Raw genomic sequence first — 25523 nt, 5'->3', positions numbered from 1 at the left:
TCAAAATGCAGAGCATGCAGAGACGATTCGGCCGAATGACTGCGGTCAAATCCGCCGACAACAGCCAAGTGACCGTCCTCTTGAAGGATTTCGAAGACGCCGACTCCCTCTTCACCAAGGTAGGCAGCATCGTTTCGTGAATTTCTGGGTTTCTAGCGACGCGCGTTCCCCAAAGCTAATCTTTTCTGTCTCCTCCAGATCATTGAGTCTACCAAGGCCTGGCGCGATGCGTGGGTGTCCATTGCGACCTTTCAGAGTCGCATGGCCGACGAGTTCGACGGTCTCTATGCGCCCATCGTCGGTTCCTCCGAGACCGAGGCCCTCCATACCCCTGTGGAGACCGACCCCGCGCTCCTCTCGAGAACCAGCAACCTGCGACGCGAATTTGATGAGCTCCGCGGCGAGCTGGTGCAGGAGCTCAATCTCGTCGAGCAGCGCATGTCCCAGCCGGTGCAGCAGGCGAAGACCTACTTGGCTCCGATGAAAAAGGCCATCAAGAAGCGCAATGATAAAAAGGTATGGGAGTGTATCTATCCCGCACAGGCTCCCTGGCTAACCATACCCTTGTCCGCCAGTCGGATTTCGAGCGCTTTCAAGGCAAAGTCGACGGCCTTATCCACAAACCAAAACGCTCCGACCGCGAAAATGCCAACCTCGCCAAGGCAGAGGCAGATCTATCTATGGCAAAAGAAGTACGTGGGCATCAATGGACCCTTGAACTCATTTCAAAACAATCACTAATCTTACTGCCAGGTCTACCAAGCAGCAGATCAAGACCTGCTCCAGCGTCTGCCCACTCTGATCTCGCTCCTCTTCTCTCTGGCCCCATACATTCTCAGAGCGCAAGTTGAGATCCAGAACAGCATGTTAGCGCACTACTACACCGTGCTCTCCGCCTACTGTGACGACGAAAGGTTCCCCAATCCACCCCCTCCGATGGACCAAGTAGTCCAAGAGTGGGAAGTTGCCCATGGGACCGCCCAAGCCGACGTCGAGAGCCTGGGCTGCCTCGCCCATGGCAAAGCCCTCCGCCTATCCCAGGCCCACGAGACCCAGAATAAGCGCCCTTCCATCGGTGGGCGCGCCAGCAGCACTATCTCGTCTATTTCGTCTATCCGCAGTGGCAGCACCGGCAACAAAAACGCCGTGCCACCCCCAATGCTTGCGCCCAAGCCCTGGGCATCAGAATTCCGCTCACCATCGCCGTCCTCATCGACGATGACACCGCCCATTTCTGTCGGTAGCTCATCAAGCACCCCGCCGCTACCATCAGGAGGTGACTCGTACATGCCACCTCCCCCAGTGGCCGCAATACCGAGTCCATACATCCAGCCTGCGGCCCCACCCAGCGGTGTCTCATTCTCGCCCGCAGGTCCGAAGATCGACCACTTCCAACTCCACCGCCAGGCCTCCGCGAACACGACATCCAGCTTGTCCGGGCCCGATGCCCTTGCCTTCGCCGCGGCAAAAAAGAAGAAGCCTCCGCCGCCGCCGCGGCCCGCTGCAAACTTTGTCACGGCCCTGTACGACTTTGACGGACAAGGCGCTGGGGACCTTGTTTTCCGGGAGGGCGATCGCATCCGCGTGGTGCAGAAGACGAATAGCACGGATGACTGGTGGGAAGGGGAGTTGCGGGGCATGCAGGGCGCGTTCCCGGCGAACTATGTGGAATAATCAAGTTAGGGAATTGGCTAGTAGCGATTAGGATCTTATGGGCCAGTGGGCTTCATTGATGTATATGGGAGGAAGTCCCTAGATGGTGGATGGTATTTAGGCAGATGGTAATTTGTGATATCCAAGGGAGAAATCCTTCTTCTAGCTTAATTTAGGTTAACGACAGTTAATGATGTGCTTTGCTTAATTTTGCTTTTCTCTGGTTGAAATGGTTGGAGAATGTATATCTAATCAGAACCTAAACTATCCAGCCCTAAAGGGTTCAGTCCTTCCCTTCCATCCTAACCTAAAGATAGATTACTAGCATCACCAGCCAAGGCACCAGAAAAGTACAGGATGGCCCTTGAACAGGTGTGCATGACTTTCTGGATGAAAATACGCGAAAGCGGTACGCCGACCATGGAATTTCCTACCAACAGGGTTATCTTTTATACGGACCTCCTGAGAGCAGCAAATCCAGTTTCAGTCTTTCACTGACGGGGGAATTCGAATTGGATATCTCTATGCTTCAATTATCCGGTATTTCTGACAGCAAGCCGATGAAGCTAATAGACAAGCAACATGTTCCGCCCTTACACGTTAAGCAAGCTTATTCCAGCAAAATACGAACTCCTCCAACTCTTCAAATGCCTTTTGAAGATCATCATTGACTATGATCTTGTCGTGAACACCGGATGTTGTCGCATAATCAGCTTCAGCCTTAGCCTGGGCTAGTCTCTTGTGAATGTCGGCATCCTTCTCAGTGCCACGACCTCGAAGGCGTGCTTCGAGAGCCTCAAAGCTTGGTGATTTGATGAAGATATAGCGGGCATCAATGCTGGGGTTTGCCTTCATTTGTTTGACGCCGTGCATTTCAATATCTAACACAACAACCCGTCCTTTGGCTGCCTGGTCAGAGATTGTTTTTTTGCTCGTACCATACCGGCTTCCACTGAATGTCGCATGTTCAACGAATGCTCCTTGAGAGACGAGGTCGTCGAACGTTAATGGGTCGACGAAAAAGTAATTTCTGCCTTCGACTTCACCGACTCGTGGTGCGTGGGTTGTGTGGGACACGGTGAATGCGAAAGTATTGGGATGCTCGTCAAAAAGCTTTTGAACCAGTGTTCCTTTACCGACGCCCGAAGGTCCAGAAATGACGATAGGTCGGCTATCCCAAGGTGCTGCAACAGTCTGTGATTAATCAGGCTCTTCATCTGCCAGTCAATGGATGTGAGACCTACCCGGTGCCATGATCAGCCAATATGTAAGTGTCTTGTAGTTGAATCTTCAATCAGGATTCCGCCTGGTTTCAGAGGAACGGGGTGACAGAAAGTTGGAGGCGGTCAATAATACCAAGCCATTTCCCATAAGTCAACCGACGTTAGAAATGAAAAGCTAGTCAGGTCTTGAACATATGTACAGTAGTTGCAGTGACGGTCTTCGAAATACGTGGCCCTAGAATAAGGTGAAAGATACGGGTGTCGTTTATAGTACTTTAAACGACGCTTACCGGTTTATCCCTAGGTATCTCTTCCTGGTTCCTTCAGAATCAGTCTTTGTTCCAAAATTGACTATACTGGTTCCTCCTTACCTGATCGACAGGCCCTCTACCCTGCAAGTAGATACCGTAATAGAAAGGCACAGAGTAAAAGTTGTCTCGAAATCTCATGGAATATATAGTAATACACGTCACACGTTCGTTCTCAAATGAAAAAGGCACTATTCTTAGGAAAGGATGTGTTATAATATAGTTCAGGAAACAGTTTGACGGTTGTCCTCTATATGAATAACCTTCAACGAATGAGCATCTTGGTCACGATTCCCTCTGCCATACAACCCGACCAGGAAATCAGGCGGCTCTGACTCTGTGACATCTTGAGGAGATACATAGTTCAACACATCAGGAGAGTGTCCAGTAACCACCCAGCCCGTCAGAGGGTTGTCTAGCTCGATGACATTGAAATCGGCCGCGGAGGTGCCGACAGCCACAGGGCCCCAGGTGGATAGGAATTCGCTGGCTTGCGCGGCCAGGTCGGTCCCTGGCTCCGGGAAGATCACGCAGGTGCCGTGTTCGAACAAGACCCAGCTTTTCTGGTCGCCGAGAATAGTGCGCCAGATGGGAACGTGGGGATGAACCCCTTGCTGGGTTTCGGCCATCGGAAGCGCTTGTTTGTGGTGCCTATTCTAAAGAATCGTCAGGCACACTTGCTTCATACTATGCGACAGTTTTGGAAGGAAATGCGGCATCGGTCACTCATTACCTTCAAGTCAGTCGTTCAATACGTAGAAGAAGCGGCCTTGGCACTTATGCGGTCCGGTAATAAATATAATTTGGTGCGGTGTGTCTCACAGACAGATTTGGGATTCTTCGAGGGCAAGTAGGTGATGATACAAAACTTTCATCTCCGTACTCAGCCCCGTTCTGCCTCGCAAGGCTGACTACCCCGCAGGTACCCACGCTAAATACAAAACGAGCATCGATTGACAGCAACTTGGAACAGCCGACACAGCTTGTTTCCGAAACCCAGTTGCCGTACTTTCATCCTTTTCCAAAAAAAAAAAAAAAAAAAAAAGACAAGATCTTCGGCTTCGAACCATGACTTTGGGTTTTCCTCACGAAAGCGCGCCATGCCTTCGTACTGTATTTGCCGGGACCTGGTCGCTAGTTGGTTCTGAGCAGTGGCTAGTTTGTGGTGGCTAGGATCACCATCATTGCCTAGGGAATAGTGCGTTGCGCGTTGGCTATCCCGGCTGCCCGAGAGATTCTGTCGGCATATCGGGCTCCGCCTGATAGAGCTGAGTATGACAAAAACTCGAACGGGGGAATATTTTCATAGCGTGAATTTAGCAGTATGCGAATTTTAAGGAGTATAGTAGTTAATATTTCTGTTCTCATAATATTATCCGTCGGAGAAAATTCCAGCTGCTCAGTTACAACGGAGATAAGGCGAGCGAGAAAATGATGGGCACTTCAAGAGTGCCAAGACATCAGCGATGTGACAGCGTGTTAACAGTGTGGACGTTTACACCTTCGGAACCAGGAATCGTGAACTTCTCCTTCACCACCCACTATCACTTCCCATCGAAGACTTTCTGTTCCGATACTGTCCGCTTTCAGTCAGCAATGGTTTACTAGATTCCTTACTATCCAATACGAAGTCTGTTTTGCAGACCAAGAACAAGAATTTGACCGGATATAGTCACTTCAACATTTCCTTGCGTCGAACATGATCATAATGTCGTCAAGTCAAAAAGGGACTCCCTCCTCGCCATCCACTCCTTCATTGAGCACATCGAAATCAGCCAATAACAACGTTTTGTCTCGGTGTTCAACCCTTCTAGCAATCCAACTCTTTAAGCGTGTTCGACCTCGAGAAGGGAACGTCCTCATGTTGACAGACGGACTATGCGTCAAGTACGGACGCCGCGTTCATTTATCTGAAGCATCAACAATGCGGTTCATAAGGCAACACACATCTATCTCGGTACCAAAAGTTTTATGTGCATTTACTCATTCTGGGTGGACCTACATCATGATGGAAAGGATCAAGGGAGAGATAATCGGTAGTAGATGGTTGAACCAAAGTAAGGATTCAAAGGCGAAACTTCTTTCGCAGTTAGCAGGTAAGGTTCGCGAGATGCGGGACCTTCAGCCCCCGGAAGGTACTAGGGTTGCTTCTGTTGATGGCGGATCGCTTTTTGACTGTCGTGTTCCGGGCATTTCGTTGCGCTTCAGTCCCTTTGATACCATCAAGGACTTCCATCGGCATCTACGCATGGGCATGGAATTGGATTCAAGGCTTGACCCCGAAATTCAGAAATTTATCAAACAACAAAGCAAGTCTTGGCCTTTGGTTTTTACTCACGGCGACCTTAGCAGCCTCAACATTCTTGTGCGTGGAGATGATATCGTTGGTATTATTGACTGGGAAACTGCTGGTTGGTATCCATCATATTGGGAATACACTTCTGCTCACCAAGTCAACCCGCAAAACTCTTTTTAGGTCAATGAGATAGACAAGTTCCTACAACCAATGCCCGAAGAGCTGGCGATGGAACGGATTCGTCAAATACACTTTGGAGATATTTAAATAATAAAGGCTCTCAGAGAGTACCTATGCCTAGGCGTGTGTAGACTTATAATTGAAGCAGAGGGATGGTATACTACGTACTAAAGCATTTATCAGTCTAAATTTACTGGCAGAATATTATGTATTTAGGTGTGGGCCGGGGGCGGGAATCAGTTAAATCCGAGTAGGGACTGTAGTTGCCCAGAGTGTTAAGCCTATCATGCGATCTACAGACATTTAGCAAATCTATTACTTCCGTAGAGCTCATCGTGGGGCACCCAACGGTTTTCCTCTTAATTCACTAAAGCAGCTTTTAGTGCCATTGTGGGGCAGAATTTTGGCCTGAGACGTCTCTCAACAAGGTACATACACTGCACATATTGCATTTCATCTTTCAAATATTAGATCAGAATGGAATCCTCTCAGTACATCTTATGAAGTAGCCAAGGATTGAGAATGGATAGAAATACTTAAGAAGTTTTCCATGTAGATCAACGGCTACAGGCAATATCAGACTCGGAACATGCAGCCTGAGAGGTGATGGGTTCTTCCTCATTCAATTCGCAAGCCGAGCTATGCAATCCACTCCTTGAAAGAACGACGAGGATCAGGGGACACAGCCTAGCTCTATTAGAGCTTGGGCAATGAACTCTTCATTTGTCAGATCTCCACAGTCCACGAGTTCTTTCTTCTCCTCCATCTTCTCCAAGGCTTCAAGATACTCATCTAACTCGTTCACCTTGCGCGCCGCAAATGCTTCTAGCTCTTTTGGGTTGTCAAATTCCTTCTCACGCCTCGCCCACTCGGACGCCCCCAAATACAGGCGCAGCTGCGTGAAGGGATAGATGTGATGGTCGATAAAGCCAGATGAGAGGAGCATATGCAGCCACATAGCCCCAGAGGTATGCGACCATTTAACAAGACTGGAAAGTTCTCTCCCTTCGTGCCCTGGCATTTTCGCCTCTTCCTCCTCTAAGATACGTAAGAAAATACTAAGATAATGGAGATACCGGGCTGCAATCTTGGGCGGCTCGTCGCCCTTGTAGTCCCACTCGCAGTTAACAGGCCTGTCTCGGAGAAGCCACCACGGTGCCGAGCCGAAGCGCTGGGCGGGGCCGACATATGACCACTCAAGGTCTACTACTCCAATGACAGTGAGGTCTTCTTTGCCGCGGACAATCAGATTCCCCAGGCCGAGATCGTCGCAAATCAGCTTAAATTTGCAACGGTCATACTTCGCGTGGACAAAGTCATGTACCAGGCTCTTTAGAACCTTGAACGCCACATATTTGTTTTGAGCATCATATAGTCCAGCAGTCGAGTTTGGCTGACGAATAAGCTGCTCCCAGTCTTGCCCGACGAGGTGTTGAAAATACTCGGTCGTTGTTGCGAACCCTTGGGCTCGGTCACCTAGACATCATTAGCTTAGTTAATTCGGTCGACTAGGACTGTAAGGATGAGAAGGGAAGAGAAGGCAACTATGCCTACCGAAAGTGTCCACTCCTCCATTTCGTAGGATGCAATGGGCCTTAAACGTTAGGGGCCGTGGCGGTGTAGGGCTTTGAGCTTCAGGATGAGGCGACGGCAGGCTCCCAATGCGGTCGAAATCGAGCTTGAAAAGTTGAAGTAGAAAATTTGTCATCTGCCTGTAGATGACTTCAATATCACTCTCGCTGATGTCTTCTCTCATGACTCTGCTGTGTTCGGCGTTAGGGTCTTGGAGAATGTCGAGAAGGCTCACACCATTGATGAAGTCCATCATGATGAACGGGCCTAGGCCAAGTGGGTTGCTGGCAGCTGGACCCCACGCCTGGACTCTCGGGACGGGAATGGTGGTCCTGTCGCTGATGAGATTTAGTGCCGTTACCTCCATGGCAACCTTCTCGTCGGCGTAGAGGGGGCAAACGATGCCCATGCGAGGGAAACGAACCATCCAGGTAGTTCTGTCGCTGAAGACCATTTTCAGGCCTGCATTAAATGCGCCATGGTAAAAGGTGTTACCATCAAACTGGCAGGGAAGCTTGCGGGGGTGGAAGGTCGATACCCACTGACAGAGACGACCCAACCCGAGGGTCTCGTTCACCTTGTCAAGCCAAAGCTGGTCTTGCACCACGTGGACGACATCAATAAGCGCGTTGGTCTCCATAACTTTAGACAAGCCCCCAATGGATTAGGAGCACCGAGGGGGGTATGGTTTGGCGGGGAACGACTTTTGGGAGTGAGCTATTCAAGAGACCTGCGAGGTGGACGAGGGGGATGCCACCGATTATATGGTTGGTGAGGCACGAGGTTCGAGTGTCTGAGGCGTCATAACATCACAATCGTGCACCCATTTAGTAAAAGGGAACGATTATTCGGATATCAGTTTGTCAAGGCTTTTGAAGACAGCCACACTCGCCCAAATTTCCCTAGGTCGATGATTGGTCAGGATCCCACTACCAACTTGATGTTTAGTTAGGTGTCTACGACAACGAAGATGGAAGAATATATTAAACGAATGATTCCCACCTACGGCTATTCTTAAACAGACTATGTGAGATGTAGAATGTGCTATCGCTTCCGCTAGAGAAACAATCGATAAGAGCAGCCTCCTGAAAAGGTCAACGGAGCAGACTTCCCCAGGTGCAAGGAAACATTCTGGAGCAATAAAAACAACGACTGGTGGGGAAAAAAAGTTCTCGGCACAGCAGTAGAGAGAGCGGTCTAGCCTTCTGGTTACAGACCACTCAGGAGGCGAAGAAATCAGCCTCTGAATTGCACGCAAGCCCCGGGAAATCTAACCAGATGTACCGCCTTTCTATTATAAATAACCGTTAGCACATAAGCAGTGTCCTATCTCCGAGTGCTGGGAATTGGGGGAGGAGAGGACGAACAGCGGCGTTTGCCTTCTCCTTAGCAGCCTTCTCTTCAGCCTCGACCTTCTCTTCAGCATTGCGTCTCTCTCGCGCCTCTTTGTTCTCGTGATGCTTCCCAGAAGAGGCTTTGGCGGTGCCAACCAACTGTCCGACGGCAGCGCTTCCAGAGCTAATGAGCGCGTTGTTGACTGCCTTTCGAGCTTTTGGATCGATGCCAGACATTGTGAGTAGAGGTTGAGTGGTTTCTTGTGATTTGTGAGTTTGTTGTCGCAAAGGTAAATCTGACTTTTGAGGCAAGCAGCTGTGGTCTAGAGTCGAAAAGATTGATTTGTAGTGAATCTTTTTGATGGATATGATGGAATGACTGTTGGTTTGGCCTCTCAAACATGGCAGGCTCTAGGTAAATGGTGATATGAGATATTTACCGTGATAAGGTTGGTAGGAATCACGTCTCTACGTGCGAATGCATGCTTTTGACCTGGCACAAGAGAACTATTGGATAATGAATCCGTTCGGCGTGTATAGTAGTTGTGTGGGTTGCGCCTACCAGCGTCAGGTGTCGGTCTGCCGTAGGCATTCACTCAGCTAACTAGTTGATGTTAGACTGCCAAGCGCGAGTCCGCCGGCACTTAACCCCCTTCCTTTTTGCCTTGCCCATATTCTCTACCGGAAGGCACAATGGCCACAATTCGAAGCTCACTCTCCATGTACATAACTCGTCCATGGTTGGGAATGGAGTGAAAATCAAAATACAGGCAGCACCTGCGAGGGGAGATTTCTTAGTTGATCTGTTTTCTTGGTTTGTTTCATAGAACAAAGGCCATTGGCTGCTTATCCAGCATGCCGCTGGTAGTATGTCGTCGTCTCCCCTGGATGGAAATGGAACTAGTATGAATTATAGCATCCTTGATGAAGTTAGAATTGGCCCCTCGTACATCAATCAGCACCAAGTGGTCGAGCAGTAACTCGGTCATCTTATCTTCCTTGGTCTAGTGGTCATGATTTCCGCTTGTCATTAACACCGATAAGCGCGGGAGACCGGGGTTCGATTCCCCGAGGGAGAGTTTCTTTTTTGCATTTGTACCTCTCTGATCAGATCAAACACTTTCTTTTTCTATTTTGTGGACCACAAAAATGAGGAGGTATTTTTAATTGCATGGTAATGTGTTAATTAATACCTTCTGGATTGGCAATGGAGTGGATATATATTGTCGGCATGGTGGAAATGAGCGACCGGGGAAAGAATATATTTGACCGTCGGGGAACGTTAACAATCCATCCCACCAATCTGCGTCCAAATGGAAGGGGACAAAGAGGCCAACCAATTAATTGGTGGAATCAAACAAAGGCTTCATCGGCGACATTGCTACCAGATTCATCTCTTCCCATCTGGCGGCGTCGACTGTCCAAGAACATTTCCACCATGCGCTTGCTAGAGATCGTAGAATGAATGTCTTGCAGGTTGTGGTACTCAACCATCATCTCATCATGCTCCTCTTGCTGCCGTGTGTTTTCGTTGTTCGTTCCATGTGAAGTGCGGTATGTTCGCATCGATCGAAACCGATTGTTTTTTCCGTTGGCATTTGGCAGCCGAGCAGAGTACCTGGCCCATGTTCGTTTCTGTGACTCGGGACCAAATCGTCGAGGAGTGGGGGACTCGAGGGCAGGGAGCATGTTTGAAGACCTCGTGCGCATCATCGACGGAATCTGGCCACTGGGAACCCAGGCAGGTCCCGGTGGACTGTCCAAAGCTGGCCCAGAGCCGCCCTCAGCACTGGGAAGCTGTGGCTGACTTCTTGCAGATACATCACGCTGTGCTCTTTGAGACGACAAGATAGTTCGTACACTCGAGGATCGGCTAAATGGACGGGAGAAATTGTTTTGTGTCAGGGGCTTGGGTCCCTCTGGTGCCGGGCGACCATTGAATACTTGCTCACTAGTACCAAGAGGCCCAACATCAGCCTCCGGGCTTGGTAAAGGTGCTCGCCGGAGCATCCCCATAAAGATATCATCATCATCTTCCAGAAATTGTGCACCCTCCCGGAAGTGCTCTCTGATCGGACTTGTCTTTTCGATCATCTCAATTTGGGAGTTCATCCACTTCTGCCAGTCCGCGCTAGGTTGTACCTGGGGCCCTGATGGGATGGAGCCTTTAGTTCGAGTTGGCGAGCTGTATGCTGCTCGTTGAGAAGCAAAAATAGTGGCGGTTCCTGTCTCCCCATCGGGAACACTGGTAACACATCCACTCGAGCCTTTCCTGGGGGTATTGCCGCTAGTTGTTCGTGAGTAGACACTCGGAGAGACGGCTCCAGTTCTTAATGCCTCGAAGCGAGCAATGATTACACTCCCGGTATCCTCGTCCGATCCCTCACCAATAACATAGGGCGACTGTGGCGACTTCCCGTCCGAGAGATTGCCGAGTGGCAGATGGTTCTCCTGGCCAGATATGCACTGAGCTATTTTGCTTGGAGTATACTTGAGTGGGTATGGATGGCGCCTCTGTGGAGACATCGAGTCTCCCACGCGTGCAGTTGCAAATGATCCAGCTACAGAAGATTCTCCACTTGGGACGTGCCGTATAGTTTGCCTGCTGCGATGTGAAAATACCGAGGATGTGCGCTCTGGAATCACGCAGTGTGCCGGGACGGTACCGAGAATGGCATTTTCATCAGGGGTGAATACAGCCTGTCGTCGAATTTGATGCACCAATGCCGAGTATAAATCGCTGCTGTCAGCCCAAGAGTCGAATTTGCCAGCACTAGTACCCTGGCGCAAGCTATCAATAGTCTCATCACAAAAGGGTAGTCTGGAGTGGGTGCGGTCGTCCACGGGAACTTGGGGGAGTTGCTTGTTCAGATCTCCATGCTCTTCAATCAAAGACAATGACTGGTGATGCCCAATTTTCCGGGTTTTCTCACTATTTGCAACGGTTGAGTCTGCCCAGCTAGTGACTCGAGATTTCGATGTACACAGGCTGTCGCGGCCGGGAGAGAGCTGGTCGGCCGGGAAGGGACTCGACATCCGACACTGTCTCATGCCCACGTTGCCACCCACGGCATTTTCCACAAGATGACCGTCAACCATAGGTTCTGTAGGTGTAATGGAAGTGGAGGCTTCTGATTGGAAGTAAGGTTCGGGCTGCTGCCCGGTAGGGTTGGAAAATCCGAAGACACGCCTGAAGCCATTCTTGATGGAGGAAGAGAAGGTTCGGGATCTGCTGCCCGAGCCCCTCCTATAAGCATGTTCTGACGGGAAGCTTGCGCCAATTCCTGTATTACTTGAAACCCGGAATGTCTTCCGAAACGGCCTGTGCTCTCTCTTGCGCCTGTTAAAGAACGACGAGCGTCTGACCTGGGTCCCAAAGCCTTCTGTTTCTTCCAAGAACTGACTGCGAGCGAGCTGGATAGCGGTATCTTGACTTTTGGCATGTCGAATCGCTCGATTTTCTTGTCGATGGCCCCGAATGAAAGGGACAGATGGCCGCAGCGTCCGAGCCAATTCGAACTCCGGGCTGCGGTCGGAGCCACAGCCATCCGGTGGGGACATCAATGTGGTTTCATATACAATATGGGATGAGCGAGCTCTGGTCGAAAACATAGACTTCGCTTTGCGCAGCCGGCGGTATGATGAAGGCACCGAGTTATCGCGTCCATCTAGACCCCTAAGCTCAGTGATGGGTGGTAGCGCGGCCGAAATTTCCGGTCTATGGCCTTGAATTGCCCCTATTGTCTCCATAGACTGACGAGGTGTCACTGGGGGTGCGATGGATCCCGTATGAGCTGAAAAGCTGTCCTCTGTATACTGCAGGCTGGAACCTGGTCGTCTCGGAATTGCCACATGCTCTGGCCCTCCCAATCGATCATAAGGCCTTTCTTCTGTGGGAAATCCCCGTGAGCGCATCGCGTGCGACGCAGCAGTCGTCGCCTGGACTTTGGCAGCTTCCCAGGTGACCGGCTCTGGCTGTCGAGCTCGACGGGCTCTTCGCATGGAATGAGTGGACATGGATCTTCGAAGTCGATCTCGGGTACTGAATGAGGAAAACATATTGTGAAAGTCTGTACTGTATGTGGTACGCGGATGAGAACTGAGCTGGAGACGTGATCAAGAGACTGGATTTGGGGAAAAGGAACTATTGATAGCTTGGTCTCGCTTGGGGTGGCAAGTGCGTTGCGGTCCATTATAGCAGGCACGAGCCAACATCGTCCTTGTTGTTGCCGCCGTATACTGTGTGTGCACCACGTGAACATTGTGATTGTTGTCCATGAGCCAGATGAGGCTCGATATGATAAGTAGATCGAGATCAGTCGTCAAACAGTTCGGGGAGTCCCGAAGCCCGAAACTAAGCCGACCGATCAATCGAGGCGCCACTAGTTCGGCCTGGAGAATACAACTGGGCTGTGAGTCATCTTTCAGCCTTGGCCTGACTCAGCTGCGACTCATTCACCGCTAGACTGCACGCAAACTGAATCTGCGGATGGTCCAGATTGTGCATAAAGCAAGCATTCCTTTCCCAGGAAGCCCCGTATGTGACATTCACATTCGCTGCGAGCGCTCGGCACTTCATGGCGACCTCCCACGATCCCAACAATACAGCCTCAGGTGACCACGTCCATCTTGATGGAAGAACACTCGAAGGAGGCGGGCAGGTGGTCCGAAATGCACTCGCATTATCAGCTTTGACTGGCCGGCCAGTGACCATCGATCATGTCCGCGGTAACCGTGGAAAGAAGCCTGGCCTGATGGCATCGCACGCAGCAGCTGTCAAGCTGCTGGCTGAAATCAGTGGCAGCGAAGTCTCGGACGGCACAGTTGGATCGACGCGCCTGACATTTATACCTCCACAAGCGGGTGTCGAGAGAGACTTGAGATCGCCAGGCTCGACCCAGACTTCTGGAGACGCACCCCTGGTGTCGTTGACCAACCTCACGGTGCAATCGGAGTACAACATTCGTTTGCAGACACCGGGCTCAGTCTTTCTCATTTTCCAGGCGCTCTACCCATATCTTTTGCATGTTGGGTCGCGCACATGTACGGAGTGCATCAAGGTGAACATCACAGGTGGCACGAATGGCACCAGTTCCCCGTCGTATGACTATGCTTTTCAGGTCATGGCGCCCAACTTTGCTCGATTGGGCCTTCGGCCTTTTTCGATGATCCTCCACAAACGTGGCTGGTCGACTGGAGTGGTGGGAATGGGGGAAGTTAGCTTCTTCATTCATCCTCTACCGCCCCCCGACGACGAACTCGAGAATATGGGCGCGTTAGACGTTTCTGAAAGGGATGGGAATCAACACACTACAGGAGCTGCAGCCCCCTCTCGCTTTCCTCAGATCAGGATCATGGATCACAAGCGCGGGAAAATCACTCGCATTACGGTTACTATTCTCGCGACAAACGATGTACTCCATCAAGCAGTTGAAGATGGGGAAACGCTGACCGTTGCCCGGTACACTGAGCGGCAGACTCTTCGCAGGCTACGCAAAGCCCTTAAGGCCCTGGACCCATCAATCTTTGAGGAGCCACACGATGGAGAGACCCGGATTCCCGTCAAATTGCTCCCGACAGAGGTAACCTCTCACTTCAGCCGGCTATACATCCTGATTGTGGCCCATACCTCCACAGGATTCCGGATTGGTCATGATGCACTCCTCGGCGATAACAGGGGATATAAGCACGCGAAGAGGAAGCTTGGAAAGCACGAGAAGCACAGAAAGGGACAGGGCCCACCTGCTGAGAAAGGAAGCTCGGCGGCAAATCTAGAAAAAGTGTCGGATATGATTGATGGGTGTGTGCAGGGGTTTATTGAAGAACTGGTAAGTCTGCAGACGCAGACCGACCAGGAGTCCGGATCTACCATTGGGAAGCGATCGTGCCTGGATCGGCACATGAGAGACCAGATTGTCGTGTTTGAGGCTCTTGGAAACCTGCATCGAGTGGGTACGTCTGGAAGCGAGGCAGCTGAGGAGCAGGAGGACGAGCGATATTGGACTCTCCACACCAAAACGGCTCAATGGGTGTGTCGGAAGATGCTGAACGTGTTTGAACATTGATCACCGATACGTCGATATAAGAGCTCCATCGAACGATTGGTATTGCAATACATGTGAAGCATAGTGGGCCGTGGACCCACCCAGTACTCCGTACAGTGCGTGCTCCATCCGGACTGTGAACCTCTTACTCCGTCCTCCGTCCTCGTAACCCACCACTTATAGTCAGTATATGCGCCGACCTCCCAATAATCGATTAATTAGTCACCCAGTCCAGCCACTCAGTCAATCTATCAACTCAGATACATGAATCACCAGCGCCCCCACCAAAAACCTCCGACGCCCCGGATCCACCCATGTCATGTCCAGGCGACCGTGAATCATAACCCAACCCAACCCAACCCAACCCAACCCAACCCAACCCAACAGCGAACAATTCTCATCCAACCCGAGATTGCAGGGGCCTGTCATTGCCCTGTGAGAAACAGATGCACGACAACACGACAGGAGGGTATACGTCGATACGCTTACCGCCACCGACTGGACCGGAGATATGGGGATGACGAACCAACAGCCATCAGCCCGACCCGACCCGCTCCACCTCGTACCCGAACCTGGGCGAGATACTGCACCACTGGGATACACCGACGCCGAGTTACGTGTCTACCACTAGGACCTCTCCGTCGAAGAGTTGTGGCCTCCATGGCCGGGAAGAGTCAACGAGTTATATCCCGACTCTACACTAACAGATGACTTTGGATGGGACAGGCAGCAGGGAATAGAGAGGACAGGGATGGCTCAGTCCAGCACGGTAAAATAAGATACAAGCGGTCACAAAATTGACCCTAAGAGCAAGACCTCCAATTACGGTCTCCGTACTACGACCGTTAGAGCGGGCAGTCGTGCTGCCCTAACGTCTCCCAAGCCACACCGACATCCCAACCAACCCACACTGCCACCGCCGGCAACTAGCCCCAACCCTGCCGCACAGAGTCCCTTGAAGAAAGAAGTGGAGCCTACGATCCCCACAGCCCACTCTGAAACAACGGCCAACGGATCTGTGGCTGAGCGGCCCAGCAGAAAAATCTAAAAAAAAGGGGGTGAACGGGTAGCAATCACTACTAAGGAGAAACATAGTGGAATGCCAGAACTCAAGCGAAGCTGCACCGAAGCAGCCCTCGACCCACCGTGTTTTACTTCAAACGCCACTGGATCACAATCCTCGAACCCAAAACCACCATACGTAGTACGCAGTGGTTCAAAATGCTTACTGTAAGGCCGATGTTTGAACTGAACTGTGGGGGGTTGCATCCGCGTATCCTCTTTGTGTCGGTGTCTCAGGGCTGGTGCCCCCACGAGCAGTTTAGTTCAGGCAGCAATGGCTTTGTACTTATTTGCTCCCCAACTACGGAGTATACTATACACACTGTACGGAGTATACAGTACTGTACTTCGTACTTCTGGTACGAATTGCGAGTACGGAGTACGGAAACCATAGATGCATTTGAGCAGTGCCTTGTGGCTGAGTATACTCTGTGTGTGTCTGCCGCCCTCCCCCCGGGATCCATCCATCGGCATGCGTTTCATTTCGCAGTATATGCCCAGAAAGGAAGCCCTATGTACTCTCCTTCGAAAAGCCCTGGAATCCCGGGGAAACTCAATTTCCAATCACACGCCGCGGAGGGTTCCTGCGGCATGTTCTGGCGCGCGCACGCGAGAATAAACTCTGACCGAACCTGCAAGGAGCATTATCAAACCTCCCACCCTAGGTTCCGAATCAATAATCGCGACCATCCTAATCTCATCGCGAATGCGGAAACTCTATAGCCCGTCCTCTGGCCTTAGTAATCCGATCGTGCTGTGTCCCTGTCCGCGGAGACTACAGAGTAGCTAGGGGCCCATGCCCGAGCCAGCAAGTGGAGCGCGCGGGCTTGTCTTGTGTGTTTCAAAATGCGATCCGGCTTGAACGCATCGTGCTGGTGGGAATTCGCGGGTCTCGGGCCCCGTTCTCCTGAAAGGGGCTGGCCGTTGGCCCCCCCCCTCCTAGGATGTTAGCGAGGGGCTAAGGAGGAAGGAAGAAGGAGGAAGAGGAAGGAGGAAGAAGGGGGGAGGGTTCGTCTACGTAGGCTTTTTGTGAGAAACATCGCGGTAAGCAAAATCGAGATTGGGGGCGGCGGGAGCTATGATGGAAAGGGTGGGTGGTGGGAAGCTAAGGATTTGTTTGACGGGGTCCGAGGGAAGCAGAAGGTGGATACCTCGCGATGGAGTACAGAGCAGTCGACAGAGAAGAAGGCTGAAGTGTATTGGAGTGCTCTCTGATCCGATGCATTATTTGCAGCTATGCCGCTTCTTCTGTTGACGGCAGGCTAGGCGATCATGCGGGCCCAATGGTTACAACCACGCTTCTTGAGATGAAGGGTACCGTACTTGATGTATGGACCTTGGTAATTCAAACCAGAGCCCCTTCGTTCTCGAGGACCCTCAGGGCTGAAACTAAAACTCGATCTACCTGACTCGCATGCAGATCCAGCTTCAGATCCAGTGAACCCTACGATGTATATGGAGTGCAGCAATCCCCCAAATGCCCCATCCAATACTAATGCAGCCTTTCAACGATACTATCGGATCGGCGTTCCGAATAGGCGGGGCTTGCAGGGCCAGGGGCCTCATCTAGTATGCGAGCTCCGTCGACAACAAAGCGCAACAAAAGCAGCCTGGGATCCGAGATAATGCCAGTTTTAGTATCAGTATCAGAAACTTCGGAAAGATCTTTCCCAAATCCCATCCACGGCACAAGATGAGGCCGCCCGCCTCGCCAAGTAAACACGGAATTTCCAAACACAGCATCCCTCCAAGCCCCCCCCCCGCCCCCAGACCCAAATCCTCTTCCATACATTCATCCACGTGTATCGCACATCAGCCTTCCGGCCCGGGATCTTACCCAGCACAATCCACTCCGAGCCTCGAGGATCGGACCCAAGGATGAGGTCGCAGGGCCGTTAGTTGGTTAGGCCGGGGCACCGCCCGGCGCAGTCTGTAGGACGACCGAAATGGCACCATCGTGCGGGATGATGCTCCTAACACGGCTCCTATATGCGTGTAACACGTTTCAACGCACCTGTCGGCTTTATTTTTAGCTGGTAGGTCGGAGATCTGCGGCGTCACAGCGTGACCCAGGCACCTGGCACTGGTCCTAACGTATGACGATCCCGTGCGTGCGGCTGGGGCTGATAAAATTGGTCCGATCCCGAGGGGGGCCAAACCAAAACCAATAGCAACGGCCTGCCCTGGTCATGGGCGGTTCTCGACGCGGCTGTGAAACGAGGCTCTGGGTGGGCACACCGAGGGCGGGAAGGAGGACGGGTCTTGTTCTCGGGGGTTCTCCGGAGGCAGGACATTTATGAAAGTCGATTTGTCTATGAGTGATACTGACGCTGAAGAGAGAAAAAGGGCCAAGATCATTGTGTAGGGTGATGATAAAGCCGTGATATCAATGCAAGTGAGGTATCTAAACTAAGGGCAGCTAACTAATTCAGGGAAGAAAGAATAAAGAATAAGAATGAGCACGATCATAGGCAGGTCAGTTCCGTCCAGTCAAAAAGCATTAGAACGCATATAACAGGGGGGTATGGCATGGCGGAGTCAGTCCAAAAAGGGACGACACATGGAAAGCAGCAAAAAAAAGAAAAGAAGAAAAGAAACAGGAAAACCGGCGCGCGAGAGAAAACTCATCTCAAACCAGCGACATAAGAGACGTATGTGCAAGGACAGCAGCACGGCGAAAGCGAAAAAAAGAATAACGAAGGCGTCGATCGCCGATCGACTGATATCAGAGTCCCATCTGCGCCACTGCCCACCAGTGGCAGATCCATGAGTTCAGTGCCCGATCCCTTCAGTTGGGGGTCGGGTTGGTATTCGGATGAGTATCCATGCAATTGTTTCTATCCTCCATGCAAAAGACCGTCTCTGCTCTGCGTAAGAACCCAGACGGATGATAAAAAGAGATAAGCGAGTGGAAATTGAGAGTGCGCTCGTTCCCTCGTGCAGTGGCTGGATGGACTCTCTTTCGTAGAGAGGCGTGGTTGTCGGACATGGGGCGATCGAGCTGGGAGCTGAGCTAAGCGGAGCTGAGCTGAGCTGGTCGTGACATCCACTGCAGCGCAAGGCCGAGCGCGGAATAGTCGAAAAGAAGACGAAAAGGAGAACCAGATAGCCCCCGTTGTGTTGGTGTAATCAATAATCAAACTCCCGGCGATGCATATGAGACGGAGAGGAAAACGTGGGAATCGGTCCGGTATCCATCCGACCCAGGATATCCAGTTGTATTCATGGCGACAGGCCCAGCCTGTCGAGATGGTATCTAGCCCGCGAGGGTCTGGATACTTTTTCCCGGACCGTTCCGGAACAAGGCTCGAGCGTCTGCTTACAGCTCAAGGTCTGGTGCTTTGAAGGCGGAGTCGCTCAGTCGCTCTGAGGGCAACACGCGTTTGTAGTCACGAGGCTGTGCAAATGGGGAGGCAGACGCTGGGCGACGGAGGTTCAGGGTCTGTTGCAGGCTTTGTTAGCATTCCAGGTTTTGATAAAATTTTTTTTTTCTTTGGTGCCCTGACACAAAGGCCCCGCGCAGAGTCTTTGTTGCCAACGGGTAGTGGTGAGGAACGTACGACGCAGTCGGAGCACTTGGCGCCCTGGCGGTTGACGCGACCTCGACAGCCGCGGGGGTAGTTTGCGCAGGAGTACATGGCGGGAAGTAGAAAAATTGGCGGGGATGCAGAAAGCGCGGGGTGCAGGAGATCGCGGGAGTATAACAGGACGAGGAATTCGTGGTCGACAATTCGCGGGGGAGCGCTGGAGTCTCAGCTAGTGAAGCGCAAGCGTGGTGGTGAAAGGCGAAAAAGGCGAAAAGGCGAAGCTGAAGTTGGAGGGGCTTCTGAGATCTCTTAAAAAGAAATTCAAGAAACTCGATCTGGCCGAAAGGGGAAAAAAAGGATAAATCGAAAAATTCGAGCTAGGCGGTTTCGAACTTTAAAAAGGTTTCGCACGGAGATAACGAGTCGTCGACTAGACTAGCTTAATGGGAACACAAAGGCCCCAATAATGACGATGACGTCGGAGGATGGCAGCGTGCGGCAAGTAGGAGGGAGGCGCACTAGCAAGCTGTCGGCGGAGAATTTGGTGGCTCGAGGCTGATCTAGTCCTGCAAGGGCTGAGTATGTCGAAGGTAAGTGCGACGAAGGGAGAAGAGGGGGAAGGAAGTCGAGACGAGTAGAGACTAAAGGACTAGAGGGACGAGACCCAGGGGGTTTATATCTAGAGGCTCAAAAAGAAAAGATGATTCTCAGGTAAAACAAACCAAAAATCCAGCCCCATAAAAAAGTACTCAAAAAAAAAAATTATTATTTAGGACATAATAATCCAGTAACCAAGTGATCCCGTAATCCAGTCACCCAGTCACCCTGTGATCCAGTGACTCAGTAGCCCAGTAGGCCCGTCAGTAATACTGTAATATAAGAAATGAAAATATTTACCCCCCAAAAAGGAGGGAAAAAGGACTAGAATTTTTAGGGTTCCATTGTTACGGGGGCGCCGTTTGTTGTGGCAGTCCACCCTGCCCGGGGTTGTTCGTTCCAAAATTTTTCCATTATTTTTCCATTTATTATTAGCTGGGGCCCAGGGCGAACTAGCTCCCCTACCATGCCGGACTGCGTTAGTGGGAGAGTACTCCGTGGAGGTTCCCCCCAAGGCAGAGCCGGTAAGGTACCGTAATTTTCTGTTTCCCGAATTCCCCATTCTTTGTCAAGCTTATTGATTTAATTTCTCTGCTACCCACCCTCGTCGGCCTCATCTGGCAGAGCAAAACGGGGTGAGACCCCGGCCGTGGCCAGGTCTCTGGGCATGAGATCAGATTCTCGGCCCTGTGAGTCAATCGGTACCTAACAGCCTTGTAAGTTAATTCCTAGGGACCTTGGGCAATGACTTCACTACGGTTGCGGTCGGTGCCGGCCCTTTGTTTTGGACGTCCTTTCATCCCATCGGTTGGCCTCTCTTGTGTGGAATAGAAGGGAGTTAAGTGCCGACCCGCCTTCCAGGACGTACCCTCGCAGATCGTCCATGGTTGGTCCAGTGGCCAATCCTGTCCCCTCGTACCGAGCTCTCCTCCCCGATAGAGCACCTGGCAGCTCCGTTCACGCATGAGCATCTCGGTGGATCGCCTCTCCTTTTGCCCGCAGTGACCCGGCCAGGCGGGTTTCTGATCCGCTTCGATGCTGGTCGTCAGGGCAGGACGATCCTGCCCGGCAGGGGAAAAGGGCGGGCCCATGGCGGCCCAGTGCAGGAGAGCGGCTTGAATGAAGGCGTAGTAAGGTAGTAATTGTAGTGGAAGGATGCGAGTGACAGGATGACTCGCAGTCTCGGCTTGCTTGATCTTGATTGCAGGGCCGGAGTGGAGCAGTTGACACGGGTTTTGCGGGTTGTGGATGGGATGGAAGCTCGCGGATTTTCCGAATCGGCGCCTAGCTGGTCGCTAGGGACTCAGATTGAGTGCCGGTGGGCTTGTTTGTTAGCGAGCCGCGCAGTATATGGAGTATATACTTCGTACAGAGAAAAGCACATGCCCACTTGGGGCATTTAAGGTGTGCTATCCCGACCCTGACTTTCATAGTGCCGTAGCAGTGGGCCCTGGGCAATGATCGCAGCCCGACTCAAACACTAGAGAGTGGTTTGGGAGTTTGACGGGTCATCTGCTCGTCTGCTCGTCTGGCTCGTCTTTGCATTGATGATTAGTGAACTATGTACTCCGTCGTCCTCCGACTCCGTTTCGCTCATTTCCTCTCTACCTTGGGCCCCCTTTAACCCCCTAATCTACTGGACCACCCTCGCCCCTTTCTCGTCATTCCGCTCCCGTTTCAACTTGATGTCTGCCCAGTCCGTTTAACATACTTTCTGGTAGCCTGGACGGTACTTGGCATAATATTCATTATCCCTCCCGCAATTTCGGTTGCCGTTTATGTTCCGTAACGGGGGCGTTTGGCAGGATCCGAGGTTCCAGGTCCAGACTTCTCGAGGCCCGATCTCGCCCAGGCATGCATCGGGCAGTGTTCTGGAAGTTCTCCACTACCCACGGCCCACTCAATGATTTTCTGGATTTACCCGTTCGGGCACTGTCTGGCCCGCTGGCTCCGAACTGGGAAGCTGGTTTCATTTACTCCAGTCGCCGATGACAGGCGCATTTCCGTTTCATGTCAGTAGCAGCCGGACATGGCGATGTCGGGTTGGCCCAGCCCTGCCAACTTTTCCCAATCCCGAATCCCGAAGCATCCGCTGGACACCTTTTGATCGGCCCATGCCTTGTGATGGTGCGCGCACCCAATCTTAGTCCAGCAGGGAAAATCTGACCTGTCCCTTTGGCGTGTCTCATATGAAACATTCATTGGCGCGGTTTCCCATGAGCCGGGCAGCTGGCGATTTCTTGATGTTTGGTGGAGTGGAGCACGACCTTTCGCTGTTCCGGGATGAGAAAATTCAATGACAAAGAATGTACACATTATCGCTGGGAGGGCGGAAAAAAAAGGCTTGGCCATTAGAGAAGTTGTGCACTCCACTGTCGGCTTTGTCCGAGATGGCGGGTCAACGGTATACTGCGACTCCATTGACTTGTCCCTAGCGAATCGATCTAAAAGCTTGACCTCCAAGATGGTTGAGGATGGCGGACGCCTCAACGGCCATGAGTACGACCTTGCCATTGAACGAATCAGCATGTCCTGTCCCATCGGACGGTTAGCACTTTCGGGGCTTCTACACTCTACCCCGCTTGGACTGTCCAGCCCAATCGCAAATTACGGTTTCGGCAGCACCGCGCGTCGCACAGCTTGGGGTCGGCGGACCTGGAGGACAGGAGGAGAGGAGCATCCACTCAACGGGGTCATTTGACTGACTCACGTGGCCTGCTGCACAGTTTGCCCTTGCTCTTCATCCTGGCTCTGCATCCTGGCTCTGCCCGGGCTGATTCTTACGAAGCGGATGCGACGGCACCTGGTACTTCTAGTAGCCAAAGCAGAGCAAAGCACCAGGCGGCCCTGCAAAGGACGGCTTTCTCCACGGCGACAGCCCTGTCAATGCAAATGCGCAACTATGACAAATATGCGAAGAACGAAAGGCGTTCGTCGCGTCTCAAGGATGGCTGCAGCTCGATGTCGCGGTCCGCGAACGAATGTGTGGACGTGTGGACGGACCATGGATGACCAAGGCAGGCTCCGGCACCAGCGATCACTAACTACAGTCGGTAAACGGCAACCGACCTCCATACTATTCCATTGGCCAACCTCCCCCCTGTCGCATTTCCGCCAAGGCGCAGCACCTGCGCACTAGAAAAACCATGCCAGCACTGCAACACGGGAACCAACACGAGAGCCTCGGAATCGAGACTGAGCCCCGTTAGCCCGCTGGCCCTGAAGTACGAGGCTATGAGACTCCGTGACACTATCCTTGCCATTCCGTGTGACTGATATTTGGGGGAGTCACAAACCTTTCTATAGCGGCAGGAGCCGACGCAGCAACAAGCCGATGACATGACCGGGCATGACATGGCTGAGACCGGGCGCAATGCAAGCAGCCCAGCCAGTGACCTCATCTGGCCGGGACGAGCCTGCCGCTGCTAAAACGCCAGATCAGCCACAGCGTCAACGGTTCTGCGGCCAGACCGGTTGGGAGCGGCTCAGGTGACCGGATTGATGCGGCTGGAAGTTGACTGGGAATTGGCTGGACGGGGCCAGACGTCCTTGGCCTTTTGTTTTTGTGGTTCCCCCCCTCCTTCCTTCCGCTTAAAACTGCGAGGCGCGTTGGGCTTGATTCTTTGATTCGACAGGCTCGAGCCGAACCCTACTCGAGGTGGGCTCCCGCTTGGTCTGGACGGAACAGCCGCTGCTTCTATCTTTTGACCTGGATTAACTGACAGGGGCCGGGGGCATCATCGTCATAAGGCAAGGTCCCCCGCATTGGGGCCAGAGGCGGAGGGCTGACGCATGCTCTGTTTGGGGCTGCCCGAGGGCAAGATGGTTGCTGTCGGTATCCAGTCACGGCGGCAAGAGCTTGATTCGGACGCGATAGTGGGGAGAGGTGAAGACAAGAGGGAGTGGAGAAAGACACAGCCTGGATCAGCCCTAGTGAAGGTAAACAACGTAAACACAGTCGAGGGTGATAACCCGATGTCATTAATTGCATGGTCATTTCCCAAGAAAGAAGGTCCCGAAACACCGCTACATCCTGCTTCTCATCCTCATCTTACTCAATTCAAGTAAGGCCACCCTCACAGCTTCGCAGCTTCAGATCTGCAAACGCAGTCTCTGCTCATACTTCCCACATCGACCGCAGCACCACCCATGCTCCCACAAGCCCGACCACCGCCGCAAACACCATCCCATTCCCCTCCCAAGTCAGCCCCAGGTACGCCAGCACACCCACAACAACCTCCTTCCGCCGCGCTGCCTCCCGCCGAGACCGCCAGCTAGAATCGATCGCAAATGGAGCCATGACCCTAGTGATGGTGCTGCCGATCGAATCGCCAGCTGTGGGCTCCGCGTCCGCGGCTGCGGGCGCCGACGCGGGTCTCAGAGGCACGGCCACGGCTAGCGCGACGGGGCGGTGGTCGGAGTGAGGGAAGAGCGGGAGAGCATTGTACACGCGGGGTTGGACAGTGCTTTGCGCAGCTCCGTCGCCTTCGCCTCGTGATGCTGATGGGTGGTCCAGGTACAGGATGCGGTCGCACCAGCTGGGCCAGCGGTGCGCAGACCATTTCCAGTCTGTGCCTGGCGCACCGTTCTCTAGGGCGTCTCGGGCGGCGTGTCGTGCTGCATTAGAGTACTTATATGTTGGCGGGAAGTCGATGGGGGCTTCGGAAAGGCCGTGGAAGGCCTTGCCGGAGCGCATCTCGCGCATGAGTTGGTCTTGCTTGAGGAGGTGAGAGTAATGGGAGGGGTTGCTGGGGTCGACGTTGCGCTTTGGGAAGCGCAGGACATCGTCTTTGAGCGGGCTCATGTCAGATGTTCTGTAGTTGAGGTCTCCGGCGAGGAAGAGATATGAGTCGGGCGCGAAGAGATCGCGCCGCTTGCCTTCGGAGTAATGCGACGATGTGTGGTCATTTAGAAGCGCGGTGTTTTCGTCTGTGCCCTCGCTGCTCTCGTCAGAGACCTTGGGTGGTGTCTCTCCATGCGAGAAAACCAGCCGCTCAACTATACTCTGCCAATCCAGATTTCTCTGCGCCAACGCATTCTCCATCGGCGCCAGATGAGCCGCGACGAACGTTAAATCCACCGTCTTAGACGACCGGCCCTCAACCACGTAACCCAGCCGTGCTCCGACAGCACCCTTGTTCCCCATCTCTTGCACTCCGAAGCCGACATGCGCGGTGTCGATCCAGGATATTCTATTCGTAATGTCCGCGCGCGCAAAGACCATTAACCCTGTCATACCGGTGTGGTCCTTGACCAGGTTGACATAAGATTCATTCCATCGCTTGGCGGTCGCTAGCTTGATTGCATTGACAAAAGCGTTAAAGTAGGGAAGGAGATATGAGCCCCCCAGAAAGGAGTATGCAATCGGAGCTAGCTCTTGCAATGAGAGCACGATCAGCTCTGGCGCTGGGGCAGAGGCAGGAAGTACATCGAAGAGGTGGGCTGCCACAAGCTTGACATCGATGAGATTCCGCGCACAGTTGGATGTGAGAATGTAGAGATTTAGTTCCTCCATCGTCCTGTGGTGGGGTGTCACTGGAGAAAGTGAGAGCTGAAGAGCGGTGACGTCGTGTGGACAGCAACCACGTGCCCGCGCCAATCAGTGGAGCTCCGCGATAACCTCCGATACACAACAGTGTAAAATGGTGAGTGGAGCAGTTCAAAACAATGGGGATTCAAAAACAAGAATCAAAAGATCAAAAAGATGTGCATCATCCGTGAATCGAA

At 52.4% G+C, this 25523-nt stretch overlaps 9 protein-coding genes across 9 annotated transcripts; 2 read left to right on the top strand and 7 right to left on the bottom strand.

Moving 5' to 3' along the window:
• Window positions 1-5: 5 nt before the first annotated feature.
• N7482_002994 (BAR and SH3 domain-containing protein) lies at window positions 6-1674 on the top strand (the record flags this gene model as incomplete). The annotated part of the gene is made up of 4 exons (XM_056685119.1): window positions 6-119; window positions 199-516; window positions 576-692; window positions 754-1674. 4 exons carry the CDS (start codon window positions 6-8, stop codon window positions 1672-1674), a joined length of 1470 nt encoding a protein of 489 aa, XP_056548725.1.
• A 579-nt stretch (window positions 1675-2253) lies between these two features.
• N7482_002993 (guanylate kinase) lies at window positions 2254-2907 on the bottom strand (the record flags this gene model as incomplete). The annotated part of the gene is made up of 2 exons (XM_056685118.1): window positions 2254-2837; window positions 2898-2907. The coding sequence occupies 2 exons, from the start codon at window positions 2905-2907 to the stop codon at window positions 2254-2256; spliced, it is 594 nt and encodes a 197-aa protein (XP_056548724.1).
• Window positions 2908-3408: 501 nt separating this feature from the next.
• N7482_002992 (uncharacterized protein) lies at window positions 3409-3813 on the bottom strand (the record flags this gene model as incomplete). Its single annotated transcript, XM_056685117.1, has 1 exon — window positions 3409-3813. The coding sequence occupies one exon, from the start codon at window positions 3811-3813 to the stop codon at window positions 3409-3411; it is 405 nt and encodes a 134-aa protein (XP_056548723.1).
• Window positions 3814-6333: 2520 nt separating this feature from the next.
• On the bottom strand, window positions 6334-7872 carry N7482_002991 (phosphotransferase family protein; the record flags this gene model as incomplete). The annotated part of the gene is made up of 2 exons (XM_056685116.1): window positions 6334-7136; window positions 7215-7872. 2 exons carry the CDS (start codon window positions 7870-7872, stop codon window positions 6334-6336), a joined length of 1461 nt encoding a protein of 486 aa, XP_056548722.1.
• A 667-nt stretch (window positions 7873-8539) lies between these two features.
• On the bottom strand, window positions 8540-8803 carry N7482_002990 (uncharacterized protein; the record flags this gene model as incomplete). Its single annotated transcript, XM_056685115.1, has 1 exon — window positions 8540-8803. The coding sequence occupies one exon, from the start codon at window positions 8801-8803 to the stop codon at window positions 8540-8542; it is 264 nt and encodes an 87-aa protein (XP_056548721.1).
• Window positions 8804-9919: 1116 nt separating this feature from the next.
• N7482_002989 (uncharacterized protein) lies at window positions 9920-12568 on the bottom strand (the record flags this gene model as incomplete). The annotated part of the gene is made up of 1 exon (XM_056685114.1): window positions 9920-12568. One exon carries the CDS (start codon window positions 12566-12568, stop codon window positions 9920-9922), a length of 2649 nt encoding a protein of 882 aa, XP_056548720.1.
• Window positions 12569-13143: 575 nt separating this feature from the next.
• Window positions 13144-14631, top strand: N7482_002988 (putative RNA 3'-terminal phosphate cyclase; the record flags this gene model as incomplete). The annotated part of the gene is made up of 1 exon (XM_056685113.1): window positions 13144-14631. One exon carries the CDS (start codon window positions 13144-13146, stop codon window positions 14629-14631), a length of 1488 nt encoding a protein of 495 aa, XP_056548719.1.
• Window positions 14632-18991: 4360 nt separating this feature from the next.
• N7482_002987 (uncharacterized protein) lies at window positions 18992-19310 on the bottom strand (the record flags this gene model as incomplete). The annotated part of the gene is made up of 2 exons (XM_056685112.1): window positions 18992-19114; window positions 19233-19310. The coding sequence occupies 2 exons, from the start codon at window positions 19308-19310 to the stop codon at window positions 18992-18994; spliced, it is 201 nt and encodes a 66-aa protein (XP_056548718.1).
• A 4603-nt stretch (window positions 19311-23913) lies between these two features.
• N7482_002986 (putative inositol 5-phosphatase) lies at window positions 23914-25311 on the bottom strand (the record flags this gene model as incomplete). The annotated part of the gene is made up of 1 exon (XM_056685111.1): window positions 23914-25311. One exon carries the CDS (start codon window positions 25309-25311, stop codon window positions 23914-23916), a length of 1398 nt encoding a protein of 465 aa, XP_056548717.1.
• Window positions 25312-25523: the final 212 nt, after the last annotated feature.

The sequence above is a fragment of the Penicillium canariense genome, assembly GCF_028826845.1.
Source record: "Penicillium canariense strain IBT 26290 chromosome Unknown utg000001l_segment0_segment0, whole genome shotgun sequence".
Classification (NCBI taxonomy): Eukaryota; Fungi; Ascomycota; class Eurotiomycetes; order Eurotiales; family Aspergillaceae; genus Penicillium; species Penicillium canariense.
Note: the sequence above shows the minus strand (reverse complement) of the source record. Positions and strands in the feature narration are given on the sequence as shown.